General features: G+C 44.2%; 1 protein-coding gene across 1 annotated transcript in view; it reads left to right on the plus strand.

The window, feature by feature from the left end:
• Nucleotides 1-14,306, plus strand: part of LOC144828383 (E3 ubiquitin-protein ligase TRIM39-like) — a 298,837-nt gene that overhangs the window by 202,525 nt on the left and 82,006 nt on the right. Inside the window, exons 3-4 of the mRNA XM_078686497.1 lie at nt 10,705-10,935; nt 12,064-12,086. Of these exons, the coding sequence (XP_078542623.1) occupies nt 10,705-10,935; nt 12,064-12,086 (254 nt within the window). The remainder of the gene's footprint in view (nt 1-10,704; nt 10,936-12,063; nt 12,087-14,306) is intronic.

Consider the following 14,306-nt stretch of genomic DNA (forward strand, 5'->3'; position numbering starts at 1 on the left):
TTTTCTAGATTTCAAGAAAAATTCCCAAAGGAATGGAAAGATGGAAGAATAGAGGAATGATAAAGACGAAACACCCAGCACCAGAAGGATAATAAGTGTACAAAAATATTCTTCAAGAGAATGAAATAATACCTAAGTTCAATTACTTAGTGTCATTCTGTTAGATTCTCTAGTATGCATCAAAATAAATATATGTCACAATAGAATTCCTTAAATATTTCAATATGTAAAAAAATATATATCATATTACAGTTCAATATTCTGTGAAAAGGGAATTTTGTAATGTTTCAAAAATATTTTTCAAAACATCATAAATGACAATATTACGACATTGCTTTTAAGCGATTCATTACTTGCTAAAAAAAAAGCATAGCTTTTTATAACATTCCTTTCCATATTGATTTAGTAACATGCCATTAGTCTCACTAGTTTTGCTCTCAGTAATGGTGGTGATAGCCATCAGGTATCACTATTTGTCTGAGCTAATAGAGAATTACACTCTTCTATTAAAGGAAAAAGTGTTCACTATGTTCCATTTTTTTGTTTGATATATGTGCTGATTTTAAGTATTTCTAATGGTTCGAAGTTTGGGCTTGGGCGTTTTCGTAGTACATGTGTTAGTTATTTACATGCAGTCCATACATTCTTTGTTCATTTTTTATTCACATATTCGATGTTACTGCTATGAGGAGGCATTTGAATAAGCAGGTACTCATATGGCATGGCGAGAGAAAGAACGGGGAACAACACAGGGAGGCAAGAAAGCACACAGGTTTAAGAGTTCTTCAGCTCTCAATAGAAAATACATTTAGAACAAGAGACATCAATGCCAAAAACAGACCATCTGAGTCTAAACTGAGTGAGGGAGATACGGCCCATTTGGGCTCCAGTTTTGTATGAAGCTCGAAAATAACATGTTTTCAATGAAAGAAGATAGTATACACCGTTATTAATTTAAGGTTTGTGCAAGACAATGCAGTGCTCATGCGCCAAAAAGCCATTCACGATCACTTTTGCAATATTGCATTCCTATTGCCCAGGCGCAGTCATTACGATAAACGGCTAATTTTAAAACGTCGCTATTGTTTTGATTTGGTTTTGCCAGACGTTGTAGTCGCATAGAACAATCAAAATTAGTGGCTACTCTATGCACATGTTACTATAGCAGAACGAAAAGGACTAAAGAAACCGTAAAACGGGACTGAATTGTAAACGCACTCGATTTAAGAGCGCAAAAAAGTTCTAGGTTTTAGAATGTACTAATCTCGCTACCTTCTTTGACGAGAAAATAAAAAAAATTCTCTTAGCCATTCCCCCCCCTAACCGGGGCATACGGATTGGGATCGTACTAATTCTACCACCCATCCCACCCATCCGCTTGATAGCCCCTCACACTCCCTGGACACCTTTGGTCCAGTCACCACGGTAGAGGTTGAGGCAACACTGGCCTCAGTCAAAAGTGGGTCCCCCCTCGACCCCGCACCCCTCCGCTTCCTGAAAAAAGTGACTAGCACCATCACACTCCCCCTCACGGCATTGATCAACTCCTCCCTCTCGCAGGGCATAGTACCCCCCAGCTGGAAAGCGGCAGCGGTCAAAGGCCTACTAAAAAAACCTTCTTTAGACCCACAGGACCTCTCCTATTATAGACCTATCTCCCTTCTCCCAGGAAATAGTAAGATCACGGAGAAGTTAGTGAACAAACAACTGTCACTATTCCTGGAGAGCAACAACCTACTAGGGGTCTCCCAGACAGGGTTTCGGCCAGGACAGGGCACTGACATCACCCTCCTGGCAGCAGTGGAGAAGGCCAGAAGCATTCTGGACACGGGAGGATCAGTGGCAGTGATCCTCCTGGACCTCAGTGCGGCCTTCGACACTGTGGACCATCTTACCCTAATCCAACGACTGGGAGAAATCGGAGTAAGGGGTACGGCCCTGAAGTGGCTAAAATCATTCCTAACAGGCCGTTCCTTCCAAGTTTGGGAGAACGACAGCCACTCACCCGTTATCCCCCTCCGTTGTGGAGTACCGCAGGGCTCATCCTTGAGCCCTACGTTATTTAACGTATACATGGCCCCACTGGAGAAACTGGTCAGTCCGTTCGGCGTATCAATCATCAACTACGCAGACGATACCCAGCTGGTGGTAACCCTCTCACACCCCCGTCACTCCCCCTCTGACCTCCACAGTTGTCTCACCGAAGTCCACCGCTGGATGAACCTCTCCTCAATAAAGCTAAACGGCTCAAAGACCGAGATACTGATGCTCGGCCACAAAGGGCCCTCCCTGCCGCCTCACCTCTGGCCCGACTGCTTGGGTGACCCCCCCACCCCTAAGGAAGAGGTCAAAAGCCTAGGCGTTTGGATGGAAAACGACCTAAGCTTTAGAACACAGGCAAAAAAGACTGCAGGAATATGCTTCAGACTCCTCAGAGCCTGCAGAAAGGTCTTCCCCTTGCTCCCAGCGAACGCCAAGAAACTTCTATTTCAGGGCCTCATTCTGGCGAGACTGGACTACTGCAACGCAATATATCTGGGAGCTCCTGAAGCCACGCCCAACACCTTGCAGAAAGTTCAAAACGCCGCCGCGCGCCTGCTGACCGGTACACCAGCAAGATCATCTGCTAAACCAGCCCTCAAGTCTCTCCACTGGCTCCCAGTCAGAGAAAGAGTGGCCTTCAAGGCTCTCTGTCTGGCCCACAAAACCCTTAACAACAACGGCCCTCCCCTCCTCAAGGAATTCATCATCCCCTATAAAGCAGAAAGGGCCCTCCGGTCCAGCGGAGAAAACCTCATAACAGTCCCCAGAGTTAAAAAAGCCAGGGCAGGTGGTCGCGGCTTCTCGGTCCACACGGCCAAACACTGGAACAACCTCCCAAGAAGACTGAGATTAGAACCCAATCTCCTTCAGTTTAGGAAATCACTAAAGACCCTCCTTTTTCCTCACCCATAACTCCCTCAATTGCTGAAACCCTCTGAGATTCAGGTTTAGCGCTGGGATGCTCTAGGGTTACTACGCGCTCTACAAAACCTTTAAATAAATAAATAATAAAAGCACTTACTAGGAGTTAAAACTTCCAGAAAAACTGAGAGTTTTTGTTTAGAACAATACAATGCTCATGCGCCAAAGTAGCTATTCTCGAACACTTTGCAATATCCCTGTTCCTATTGTCAAGGCGGAGTAAAGCAGTTAGCTTTTTAAACGTCCTTATTTATTTTTGCTTGCTTTAGCCAAACGTTGTAATCGCATAGCGCGAGTCAAATTTGTGGCTACTCTATGTACGTGTTACTATAACAAAACAAAAAGGGACTAAGAAACGGGACTGAATTGTGAGCGCACTCGATTTTAAAGTGCAAAAGAGTTCTAAGTTTTGGGAGGACTTACTTGGAGTTAAATCTCCCGAAGAATCAGAGCGTCCCTGTAAGGCGCCGAACGCAATGGAGCGGTCCCATAGTGGAGAATCCTACGTGTATGCACGCTTATTTGGGTCAGATGACCCGGAAGTTCGTCCATGAAGAAGTTAACATGGTTGTTCAACAGATTTTCCAAGGTTTAGTGTGTTTTGCCTCAAAATAGTGTAATTATCAGGGAACGTTAACATATTACATTTATGTTCCCTTTCAAAACTGAGGATCAATTCGAATTTTAGAACGGCTCATATTTCGAAGTAGGAAACTTAGAAGGCAGACATTCAGTAGTACATTTACAATGTTGCTTGCCGATCGGCCATTTTGGAAGGGTTTTATGTTTCGATTTTGAGTTTAAACAGAGGGGTAAGGTTTTAGGGTTGTTAGTCTAGTATAATCACTAAGGATGATTAGATATTACAACAGAAGCTAAAAAAAAACATTTTGTCCTTTAACATAGTATAGGAAAGACATAGATCTTATATTTATGTTTATTAGCACCTCCCTAATTTTGTATTTATATTGAGGATTAGTGAAGCAATGTCATTTTTGGGGCCACTCGATTTAAAAGATAGTATATCTTTAGTGGGATTTGCTCATTCCAAGATTGTATTATTATCTATGCACACTCAAATATTTTCAAGGGTTTCTAAAGTAATTATTTTGGTTCGGCATATATGATCATGGTTTTTAACCATTAGAAAGGTTTATTTAGAGAGATCTAGATGGTAGTATGTTTTTTAAAGTAACACTGATTTGTCTGAACTTGGGATGCTAGGAATGGTGATACAATTCTCAAAACAGTCTTTGGTTTTAAATCCAGTGGTGCCACTCATGTTCTTGGTTCAGTCCTTTCTCCACTGTGTCCATTCTGATGATCAGAGAGCTTTCTTCTCTCCGTAGGTGCAGTTCTTGATTTCCACCACGTTTATGTGATTTCAGTTTTTTGAGACCTACAAAGGAGAAACTCAGTTGATGAGCGTGGTTTTTAAGAAGTGGTCAACCAGAGGTTGTCGTGTGTCTATTTTATGGATGTTCCGATAATGTTCTTGAATGCGTACTTTCAAAGGTCTGCTTGAGCTTCCAATATAATTCTGTCCACACGGGCATGTTATCAAGTATACCACGTTGGTGCTTTCGCAGTTGATGAAATCCTCAATTTTATATTAATGATCATTGATGAGGACTTCTTTTGTCCTAGATTTACCAAGTTTGCATATTGAGAAATTGGTGCAAGTAAAGAAACCCCTAGGTTGTTGTAAAAAGGTTTTAGGTTTTGGCTTGATATTCAGAAAGGAGGGGCAGAGAATGTCTCTCAGGTTTTTGCTCCTAGAAAAACCTAGTTGTGGTTTCTCATGAATTGCAGAGGTTATTGTAGGATTGTACTTCAAGAGGTGCCAATGTTTGTTTAGCGATTTGCGAATGTGATACTGACCATTGTTGTATTGGTTATTAAAGCGGATAACCTGTTTATTTTCTTTGGGTTGGTTTTTATGTAACAGTGTTGATCTTTCAGTTTCCAAGAATTTTATTTGGGCTCCTTATAGCCCCTTTGTGTGAGGCGTTGTGTTATATTGTCCGAGTGAATTTTGTATTCCTCATTTGAGCTGCAGTTCATTCGGGCCCGTCTATATCAGCCTCCCGGAATATTCCTGATTGTGTGTGTGGGATGGCTACTTGAGGCATGAAGAATAGAATTGGATGACGTTGGTTTTCTATGAATTTTAGTGTGCAGCTTCATATCTTCGACATAGATCGATTAATCCAGATATTGTATTTCTCTTCTTGAGATATTGTATGTAATGTCAATGCCCCACTGATTAGGTGTTAGAGATTTGATGAAGGTTCTGAGTTTGTTTTCTGTTCCTTGTCATATCAGAAGGATATATCTATATATCGCCCCAACATGATTATGTTGTCGGCGATATCTTCCGGTCTCTCTTGCCATAGCCAGTGTTGCTCCACTGCTCCCATAAGGAGACAGGCATACGGGGGTGCAAATTTTTCACCCATTGCGGTGCCCTGGAGTTGTAAGTAAAAGCTGTCATTGAAGAGAAAATAGTTGTTAAAAAGGCAGAACTCAAGTAAGTCAAGAATCATCATATTTCGTGCCGTTAAATGAACTGATCTGGTTTGCAGGTGTTGTGTGCCTGGTGAAAGCGTGCACTGACGGCTGGTGATGTGTGTGTGTGCCTGGTGAAAGCGTTCACTGACGGCTGGTGGTGTGTGTGTGCCTGGTGAAAGTGTGCACTGACGGCTGGTGGTGTGTGCCTGGCGGAAGCGTGCACTGACGGCTGGTGGTGTTTGTGCCCAGTGAAATTGTGCACTGACGACTGATGGTTTCTGAGCCTGGTGAAAGTGTGCACTGATAGTGTGGTTGTGTATGTTGTTGTGTGTGGTTGTGTGTTTTTGTGTGTGTGGTTGTGTGTGGGGTTGGTTGAGTGTGTGTATGGTTGTGTGTGTGTGTGGTTGTGGTTGTGTTGTGTGGTTGTGTGTGTGGTTGTGTGTGGTTGTGCGTGTGGTTGTGTGTGTTTGTGTGTGTGGTTGTGTTAATTCCGTGCTGGGGTTGCTTTGGAGTCAAGTTAAAATGGAGACTCCGCCCTCCTACTTGAAAGAACAGAATATTACGATGCATTTTTCATAACATGTATGCCAGAGTTCTGCTTCATACACCTGAACCTGCCAGGCAGTTAAAGAGAAAATATTTTAGAAGGTACACCGGACACCAGGGTTGGGGGAGATTCCCTACCATTAAAAGGAGCTAGGAGCACCTAGACAGTGGTATTTTTTTCTTCCTGTGACCGCCTGTTTACAAACCAAGGTTTGTGCTGCAGTGAGAACACAGGGCAGCACATAGTGTTATACCAAGGCGATGTACAAGTTTGAACGCCAGATTAGATGACGCCAGGCCTTTATATTCATACCAGTTTATTGCGCGTTTCTGTATATATTGCCCTGCAAGTAACAAAAGAAAATGCCCACACATGGGAATTTTGAAAGGCTGGTTTGAAAATAAGAGACGTTAGTTCAGAGGTGACATGGTGCTTGGGGTGAAGTACCTGGCAAAGCTGATAAACTGCCTTAGTACAGTGAATGACCTCTGTTATGCTACTGGCTAAGTATGATTTCCGTACAAACAGCATGCGCTCACTCCAGGCATCGCAGTGCCCTTCGTATCCCTGCTTAAGAATATATTATTTGTGGCCCTTGGAAGACCTATTTTATCTCATGCCCATGCATTCAAGGCACTTTTTCTGCTTGTAGTCTGAAGTCTGACATTTCTGTCAGGTTTGTAAGTATTTCCAGACAGATAAAAGGAGGAGTAACTGGACGAGGGAGTATGCTCTAATGAGCAGAGCTGCCGACTTTGTAACTGGGACAGCATGTTTGACTGTCGGCTCCGCTCAACATCTTGTAACTCTGGGCAAACAGTGTAATCTCTCCATGTCTCAAAACAACAAGAAAGGGCAAACAAAAAGTGCACACAATGCAACATTCTCAAAGGCATAGACACAACAGAAGTTTTTTAATTTTTATATAGCTCTGATTACTGCGAGACGGTTAGCTTTTTTCTGTAATCTCCAAAGCCAGTCGACATATTAAAACTGGAGCACAGAGACATAAAGCGATGTGCCAGGAAACACATTTGCTTCCACCTCAGACCGGTTTAGAAGGAAGCCTCCTAGTTACTGTTACAGAACCAACAGCCTGAAGATAAAACCCTGCATACAACTCCATAAGAAAGTAAAACAGAAACTTGACAGCAGGAGGCTGAGTCACTGAGCCTTCCCTGGCGCAGATCGCAGCAAAACAAGTTTTAAAAAACAGGCGAAACCTAATAAAAAATGCGCCGCTTCCAGTGGGGGCCTCGGACGTCCTCTAGTCATTAAAGCTATAAAAACCAGATGTTCAGACCTTCAAAGGGGCAGAGTGGTCGGGGGTGTTGGATACAGAAGGCGCATGGCTCGGCGAGGGAGGGGTCATCAAAGGAAAGCCCCGACAAAACTTCAATGACAGGCACAGAAAGAAACATTTCATCTCTTTAATATTTTGTAAAACGAAGTGATACACTGCCCTGCCAGGTCTACTCAAGTAGTGAGTCATGCTTTAAAGCATACGCCAGTGCCCTGTGCCCCTTTGGGGGTTACAAAGTACAGCGTACCCTCCACACAGGTGTCTGCCTTTGAAACACGAGGAACCGGCAGCGCGTCTTATTTTAAAAATCGCACTTCAAAGACCAGACACTCCCTTTGAAAGTGTGGCCCTCTAACTTCAAATTTCAGACACACAGTGCACATTTTAGGTTGTTTCGTGTCAGCTATAAAAAGCTCATACAGCCGTGTGCTTCCCATTGCATGCTGGTACTTGTATTTCTGGGCACACAACGGAACACGCAAAAGTGCATGTTTGTACCAGAATGCACAGCAACCATCATGGTTGGGAGAGCTACTTGCAGCTGATATGGGACATCATGAGCGAACGGCACAAAGTCCTCGCTGTTTCACCGCCCAAACTATTTCTGCACAACTCGCAATATGTTACTGGGCTGATTCACTACACTACAGAGATGGCTTGCCCACCTGTGACGTAGAAAGGTTGCCATTGGCTATCAGGCAAGCAAATAACACCTTCCCCACCCATGGCCCATCCCCGAGTGTTTAATAAATAATGCAACTTCTGCAGACGTTCCAAACATAGACAGAATTTTAAAACCGTAAAAACATTAGAGAATTTTAAAAAAGTTATGATAAAAAGTCCTAAGCGAGTGCAAAGCGTGGCTACAGAGTAGAGAACAAGTGTGGAGTACAACAGCAGCAGGTGCAAGCAACATTGGTCTATTTAAAAACATAGATTTCCACTTGCTTTTTCTACAAATAGATTCACAGGAGACCCCTGGTGCAACTGATGAATGGAATGGGAGGCGACTAATGGGAGGCCAGCATGAGGGCTCCTTGTGCGGGTCTCTTACAACATGACAAGGCAAGCCGGCCCTACCAATCTGCTGATCAGGCAGAATTCAATAGGTTAAACGTCTGGGGAATATTCACACCGATATGTAAACTAACTTGATGTGCAAAGTCACAAAAGGCGCTATGGGGCACTCGTAGGCCAGGCGCGTGCGACTAAGTTCCTTACTTGTTTGTATGTATGTTGATATGTGGCCTCGTTGGCTTGCATTTGTTTAATGCACGTTTTCCATACTTCAGTGTTGTGGTGTTTCTGAGAAAGGTAGCGTTGACCGCTGACCTCAACTTTCTCTCCTTTTATAAACTAATGAGACTACTGGCCTACAGGCAGGATCCTAATTAGCTTCTTAACTTTGAAGGGTCTGCACGGTTTTGGTAGAATCCCAAAGGACGTGGTATGTCTGGAGTATGCAGGAGTTCCGTAGTCGAGGAGGTAGGACAGTATTAAACGGTATGGGTTCAGTGGTTTCTTCATTGGGATAGAAATCTGACATGACATTAAGTATGGTGCAGGAGAGACACTGCAGGACACCATGTTCCCATTCAAAAGAGCATCGCCTTGGAAGAGCAGGGTCTAGAGTCCAGGGACTCTTTCATCAGAGATTACATCTACCGGGAAGCCCTTCTCTTAAGAAAGAAGAGAGTCCAAAGGCATGGAATTATGATGTATCAAACAAGAATGCACCTGATTAAGACCCAACTGCAATGAGGGGTCCATTTCAGTCGAAACATATTATGAAAGTCATCAGCGGGAGTCACTTCCTCCTCTTACCTGACAGCCAAGACATCACCTGGCATGCCTTCACAGGACTTCAGCATCCGGGTGGGTTTGGCTCCTGCCCACTTTAAATCCTACCCTCTTGAGACTCCTGACGAAGGACATGAACTGGTCATAAATAAACAAATGATGGAGTGAGTGAATGAAGGAATGACTGGATGAGCGAATGAATGAAGGATTTATGTAGCCCTAATAGGGTAGGTTGTCTCTAGCTCCTGACATTACAAGGAGCAAACACACCTGGTCAGGGCGTAGTAACAGTACCTGAGTCATTTCCTCTAGTTTTAAGGTAGCTTGGAGGTTTTTCGAACAGTTGCAGGAGGCTAAACGTTTGCGGTTCTATTAATCTAAGGAAAAAAGAAGTAGTTTTCCAGAAAGTTTAAAATAATGCTGAGGGATGGGCAATAGGACTGGAAACGCCCGCACCTCCTTCTACCAAGTATTTTGAGTAAAAAACGACCCAGAAACAGGTACCGAATAAAATCGACTGTTTGAGAAAAGAGAAGTAGTGTACAGCTGGTGCTGAAACGCACATGGGGAAATTGTCACTGCAGGCTGTTCTTGAATTTCTGAAAGACCTTTGGTTTCTTCAGTAGGAGAAAGAAGGCATACATTACACATTTCTGTACCCAGCCTAATGGCACCCCTAACGCTATTAGGATTTCAGCTCGTGGCTGGTAAGCTATTGCCAGATCCGTGCGGCCACCAAGGAATCCACAAATCTAATGAAATACTAATGCCAGAAAGCAATTTTTTTTTAACTGTTGCCAACGCACTTTGAATGAAATATTTAACTTTTATTCCAAAATTAGGTAGTGATTTTGAAAACCAAACATGATTCTGGTTGCAAAGTTGGCATAGAGCAAATTAATCTTATTTTCTCTGTGTGCACCCACTTCACAGAACACAAGCAAAAAAGTGTAAAATGTGCAGAGCGAGCCAGCGATGCGGAGGAAGAGATGAAAAGCCAGAAATGGCGGGGGCAAGGGAGCGGATTCCTTTGAAGTGTTTGAAGTCTGATGCCGGCTGCAAGAAAACCAGCATGAGTGCGGATAGAGGTTCACAGGTTGCCAAATGGTGTGCGATGGGCACGCCCCCACACACATGCACTGTAGGCAATCCGCCTGGAAAAGCCTTTGGGGGCATTTTTAAAAGCGCCTTACTAAAGTCTCGCAGACGTTGCATGCGCGTTGGCTCAGCGAGTAATAAAAAAGAAAAATACGTTTTTTTATATTAAGGTATCCCTCGTCGTCGTATGTTGAATTCCAGCCTGCCAACGTTCTTACCTGCACGGGCCACGCCTCAACAATTGGTGGAAGGTGGGAGCCACAAATAGAAGGGAAGGCAGCAAGATTGTGCAGCTGCAAAAAAACACCCTTTTCAAGCATAGCTTTAGCTTAGCACCACCTGCGTCCATAAATATGGCACCAGCCCTAGTGTTGTGGGCTTCTGTAAGAATGCCTTGTGCCTCCTCACCCTGTACACTACATATGATAGTGCTCATTGAAAGCTTCACAGAGCCTAACCATCATTTCTTTGATGCTGACAGAACAAGATGCGAGCTGAGAAGCAGAAAATTACGCCTGATATTGAAGAGCTGCACCAGCTCCTGAGAGATAAAGAGCAGACACTGCACAAGAGACTGGAGGAGATGGAGAAGACAAATACCATGGAAGAAAATACAAATATCTCCAAACTGTCCAATCAAATCACTTCTCTTAATGCCCTGATAACAGATCTAGAGAAGAAATGCGAGGGGCCAGCATGGGATATCCTGAAGGTGAGAATTTTATTCCTAAGCTGAAATATCATTAAATTAACACATGTGATACATTTCTACTTCATTTGGTTATTAATGAAACTTAAATAAATAGAGTGAGCATTAACTTGTTTAGACTGCCGTTTCTGCAGTTTTGGTCAGTCCCACTAGCACGTCCCACCTTCCCTTATTTTAATTAACGGCAAACCATGTGTGCACAGATAAAGAAAGAAGGTTTTCTGTAGAACAGTAACATTGTGAAATATGGCTGCATACTTTGGTACAGCTGTATCAACAATAGGTGTCATGCTTTCTAGTAATCAGTGCTGTTTATCCAGACCTTATGGTCTTAAAGATTTCCTAACTTGATTTATGTCAGCTCATTCATTTCATAATTTGCTCTTCAAATTAGAACAGTTCAGAGCAAAGTCCACATTTTTACATAGAACATAATTTAATGACTGAAGCTTTTCCAGTTTAAGCGTGACCACTTCTCAGAGAGTATTAATAGCCTCCTATTTTGAGTGAAAACCCCCTGGTATAGGAGACCATAGAGCTTTTTCCTGAGTACGGGTTATACACAGTTCTAGTGTTGCAGCTTGCATGGATAGACGTTTTCTAACAGAAACAAGAGGCTTCAGGGTCTTATCCTGTGCTTTATCCAAAATTCTTCTTTATTTACAGGTGTACATTTAATTCTGTATAAGAGCTTTAGAAGTATTTTGGCGTGGTATACTTTGAGTATGGTTACTAGTTGTTTCTCTGGTATATCACCAATTATTTCTAGTGATGCAAGAGTTTTAGCAGGTATGCCATCTGATCTCAGGAACTCTTGACTATAATACATGAAGCTTTCAGAATATATCAGACTGTACTGTCGTCTGCTCTCAATTTGAATTTAAAAACTCTGTTATCTTGTGGGCGCATTTGGGTTATCACAAACTGTGCTGTGTCATGTGACCCTATTCAGAATATCACAAACTGTGTGGGTTGTGTTGCCGGATCGTCACCCTAGTGTCTCCTTGGGTGAGATACTTGCATGTGTGGTTATATTACCCTGAACTGTACAACTTATATCTACACTGCTGCCAGAGAGTTAAAATCTGTCATTGAAACTGATGTTCTCCTTCTTGTTCATCTGTTTTGCAGGATATCAGAAGCACCCTGGACAGGTAAGGCTGGTTTATTGTTCTCCTCTCAGCGTGTACGGAGCAGGTCTGGCTGCAATGTGGCTCACACAAATCCACTCTGCTGCCAGAGCAATACCACCTCATACAATTATTATATGAAGACCACCTTGTAACTACTGTCCCATCATTCACTGTTGAGGCCCCACAGCTTGTTCTCAAAACACCCACAGTCTTTGCAAACTGTTTTTTTTCAAGAACATTACTTGAGTTTTCAAAAATCAACCTTGAGGCTCTTCAAATTCCCATTCTCATGAAAATACCCCCTGAGAGTAGGGAAACACGACGGTGTCCACGAAAAGCACCTTTGTCTACAGAAAATACATCAAGGTTACCACAGTCCCAGAGTACTCAAAACTCAAAGCCTGTCTGCGCCCGTCCACGACCTGACAGCGACCAGCGCCAGGGACTTTGGTCCCCCGCTGCTACGACTCCAGCACTCTCCACACACTGAACCCTGGACACAACAACAACTGCCAGCTCTCGCCACTGAGCACCTCTCAAGGCCTGTTCTCCTGACGACACTGCTGCTGCACCATCACCCGCCTTCGGACCCAGACAGCCACCCCCAACCCACGAGATGCCACAGTAAACAAGCCCCTGAGCTGCATCCTCCTCATTGTCTCACCCTGCTCAGACACACCGTAGAACTCTGGGACCTCCTCAACACCGACTCGCCTATCGTCGCCTATCTTATAGAGACCTGGACCAACGCTGCTCCCTGTTCACCAATGCCATTGCAGCCTGCATCGCTCCCTTCACCCTTGCCTCCACAAACTACATACTGCTTGGAGACTTGAAATTCCTCCTAGACAACCCCAGTGATCCCAACACAACTGCCCTCCCAGAGAGCCTCACCAACATTGGACTGGAGCAACTCATCTCCAACCCCACCCACACGACAGGACAGAATTGTGACCCCCACCTTCACTGGAGGAAACAACATTCACTTTAGTCACACCATGGAACCGCTCTGGACGGACCTCTACTGCGTCCATTTCTCCTTTTTGAAACCCACTGCACACAAGCGCACCCACAACTCCCTTGCAGAAACTGGGACAATATCACAGAAGAACACCTCACCTCTGCCCTCAGCTGCTCTCCTCCCCCTAACATGACAGATGCCAACAGAGCAGCAAATAACCTCCACCAATAGATCTCCAACTGCGCCAACACTCTTACCCCTCCTCCGCCAGATGACACAACGGGAAAGCTGCCTGGTTCACCACAGCCTCCTAGAATCCAAGCGATCTTGCAGATGACTGGAGAAAACAAGGAAAAATAAAAAAAAACAGAAGCAAGATCTGCCTACATGGCTTGAACCAGGCACACCACTAACTTACCAAATCAACTAAGAGAAACCTCATTCAAGACAGAATCCTTTCCAACTCCCACAGCTCAAAGGAACTCTTCGCCATCATACAACAATTTACCAGGCCCAACAGTAAAAATACTGACTTCCCTCCCTCCCAAGACCTCTGCAACAAACTCAACTCCTTCTTCCACCACAAGATCAAAACGCTCTATGACAACTTCTTTTTTTTTTTTTTTTTTTGGTGTAAGACATTTATTTTGAACAAATGATAGGGAAGATGTACACTGCGTCACGCCAACAACCCGGAGGCAGGCCGCTATCAGGAAGTTCATACAGAGATCATTGAGAGACAGACCGGTGGTCTGCACCCAGCCGGGCAAAACATACAGATGTAAGCATTAAACACAACAGAATTGTGAGCATACGCGGTACCACTTCAGCAAGTAAACGGTCTTACTTTTCTCATAGTGCTGTCGACATTTGAAAGATATTGAAGGCCAACGAGGCCGCTCCTAAGTAAGTAGCGGTTAATCCCCCGTCACAACTGCACAAGAAAAGGATGTGTCTGTCAGCACCATTTTTTCTCCCAACAAACCCCCCCAGCAAGCTGAACCAAACACAACAAACAGAGGTGCAAGTACATGGACAAAACATCCACACAACACTACAGTCCACAACAAGGTCATATGGGCCAGCCTCAGGACATGTAGGTAGAAGGCCAGCACAGACAGGGCGAGAATGTAAGGATACCTGGTCCGGATAAGTACAGACTAGGGGAGTATGGGCGACGTGGGGGGGAGGGGGTTAGGGATAGAGGCTAGAACACAAGACTTCCAGTGGGGCGCGGGGTGGCCAGGGGCTCGACCCGAGTCAGCGTGGGCAGTAGTCGC

The sequence above is a fragment of the Lissotriton helveticus genome, chromosome 4_1 (genome assembly GCF_964261635.1).
Source record: "Lissotriton helveticus chromosome 4_1, aLisHel1.1, whole genome shotgun sequence".
Taxonomy (NCBI): domain Eukaryota; kingdom Metazoa; phylum Chordata; class Amphibia; order Caudata; family Salamandridae; genus Lissotriton; species Lissotriton helveticus.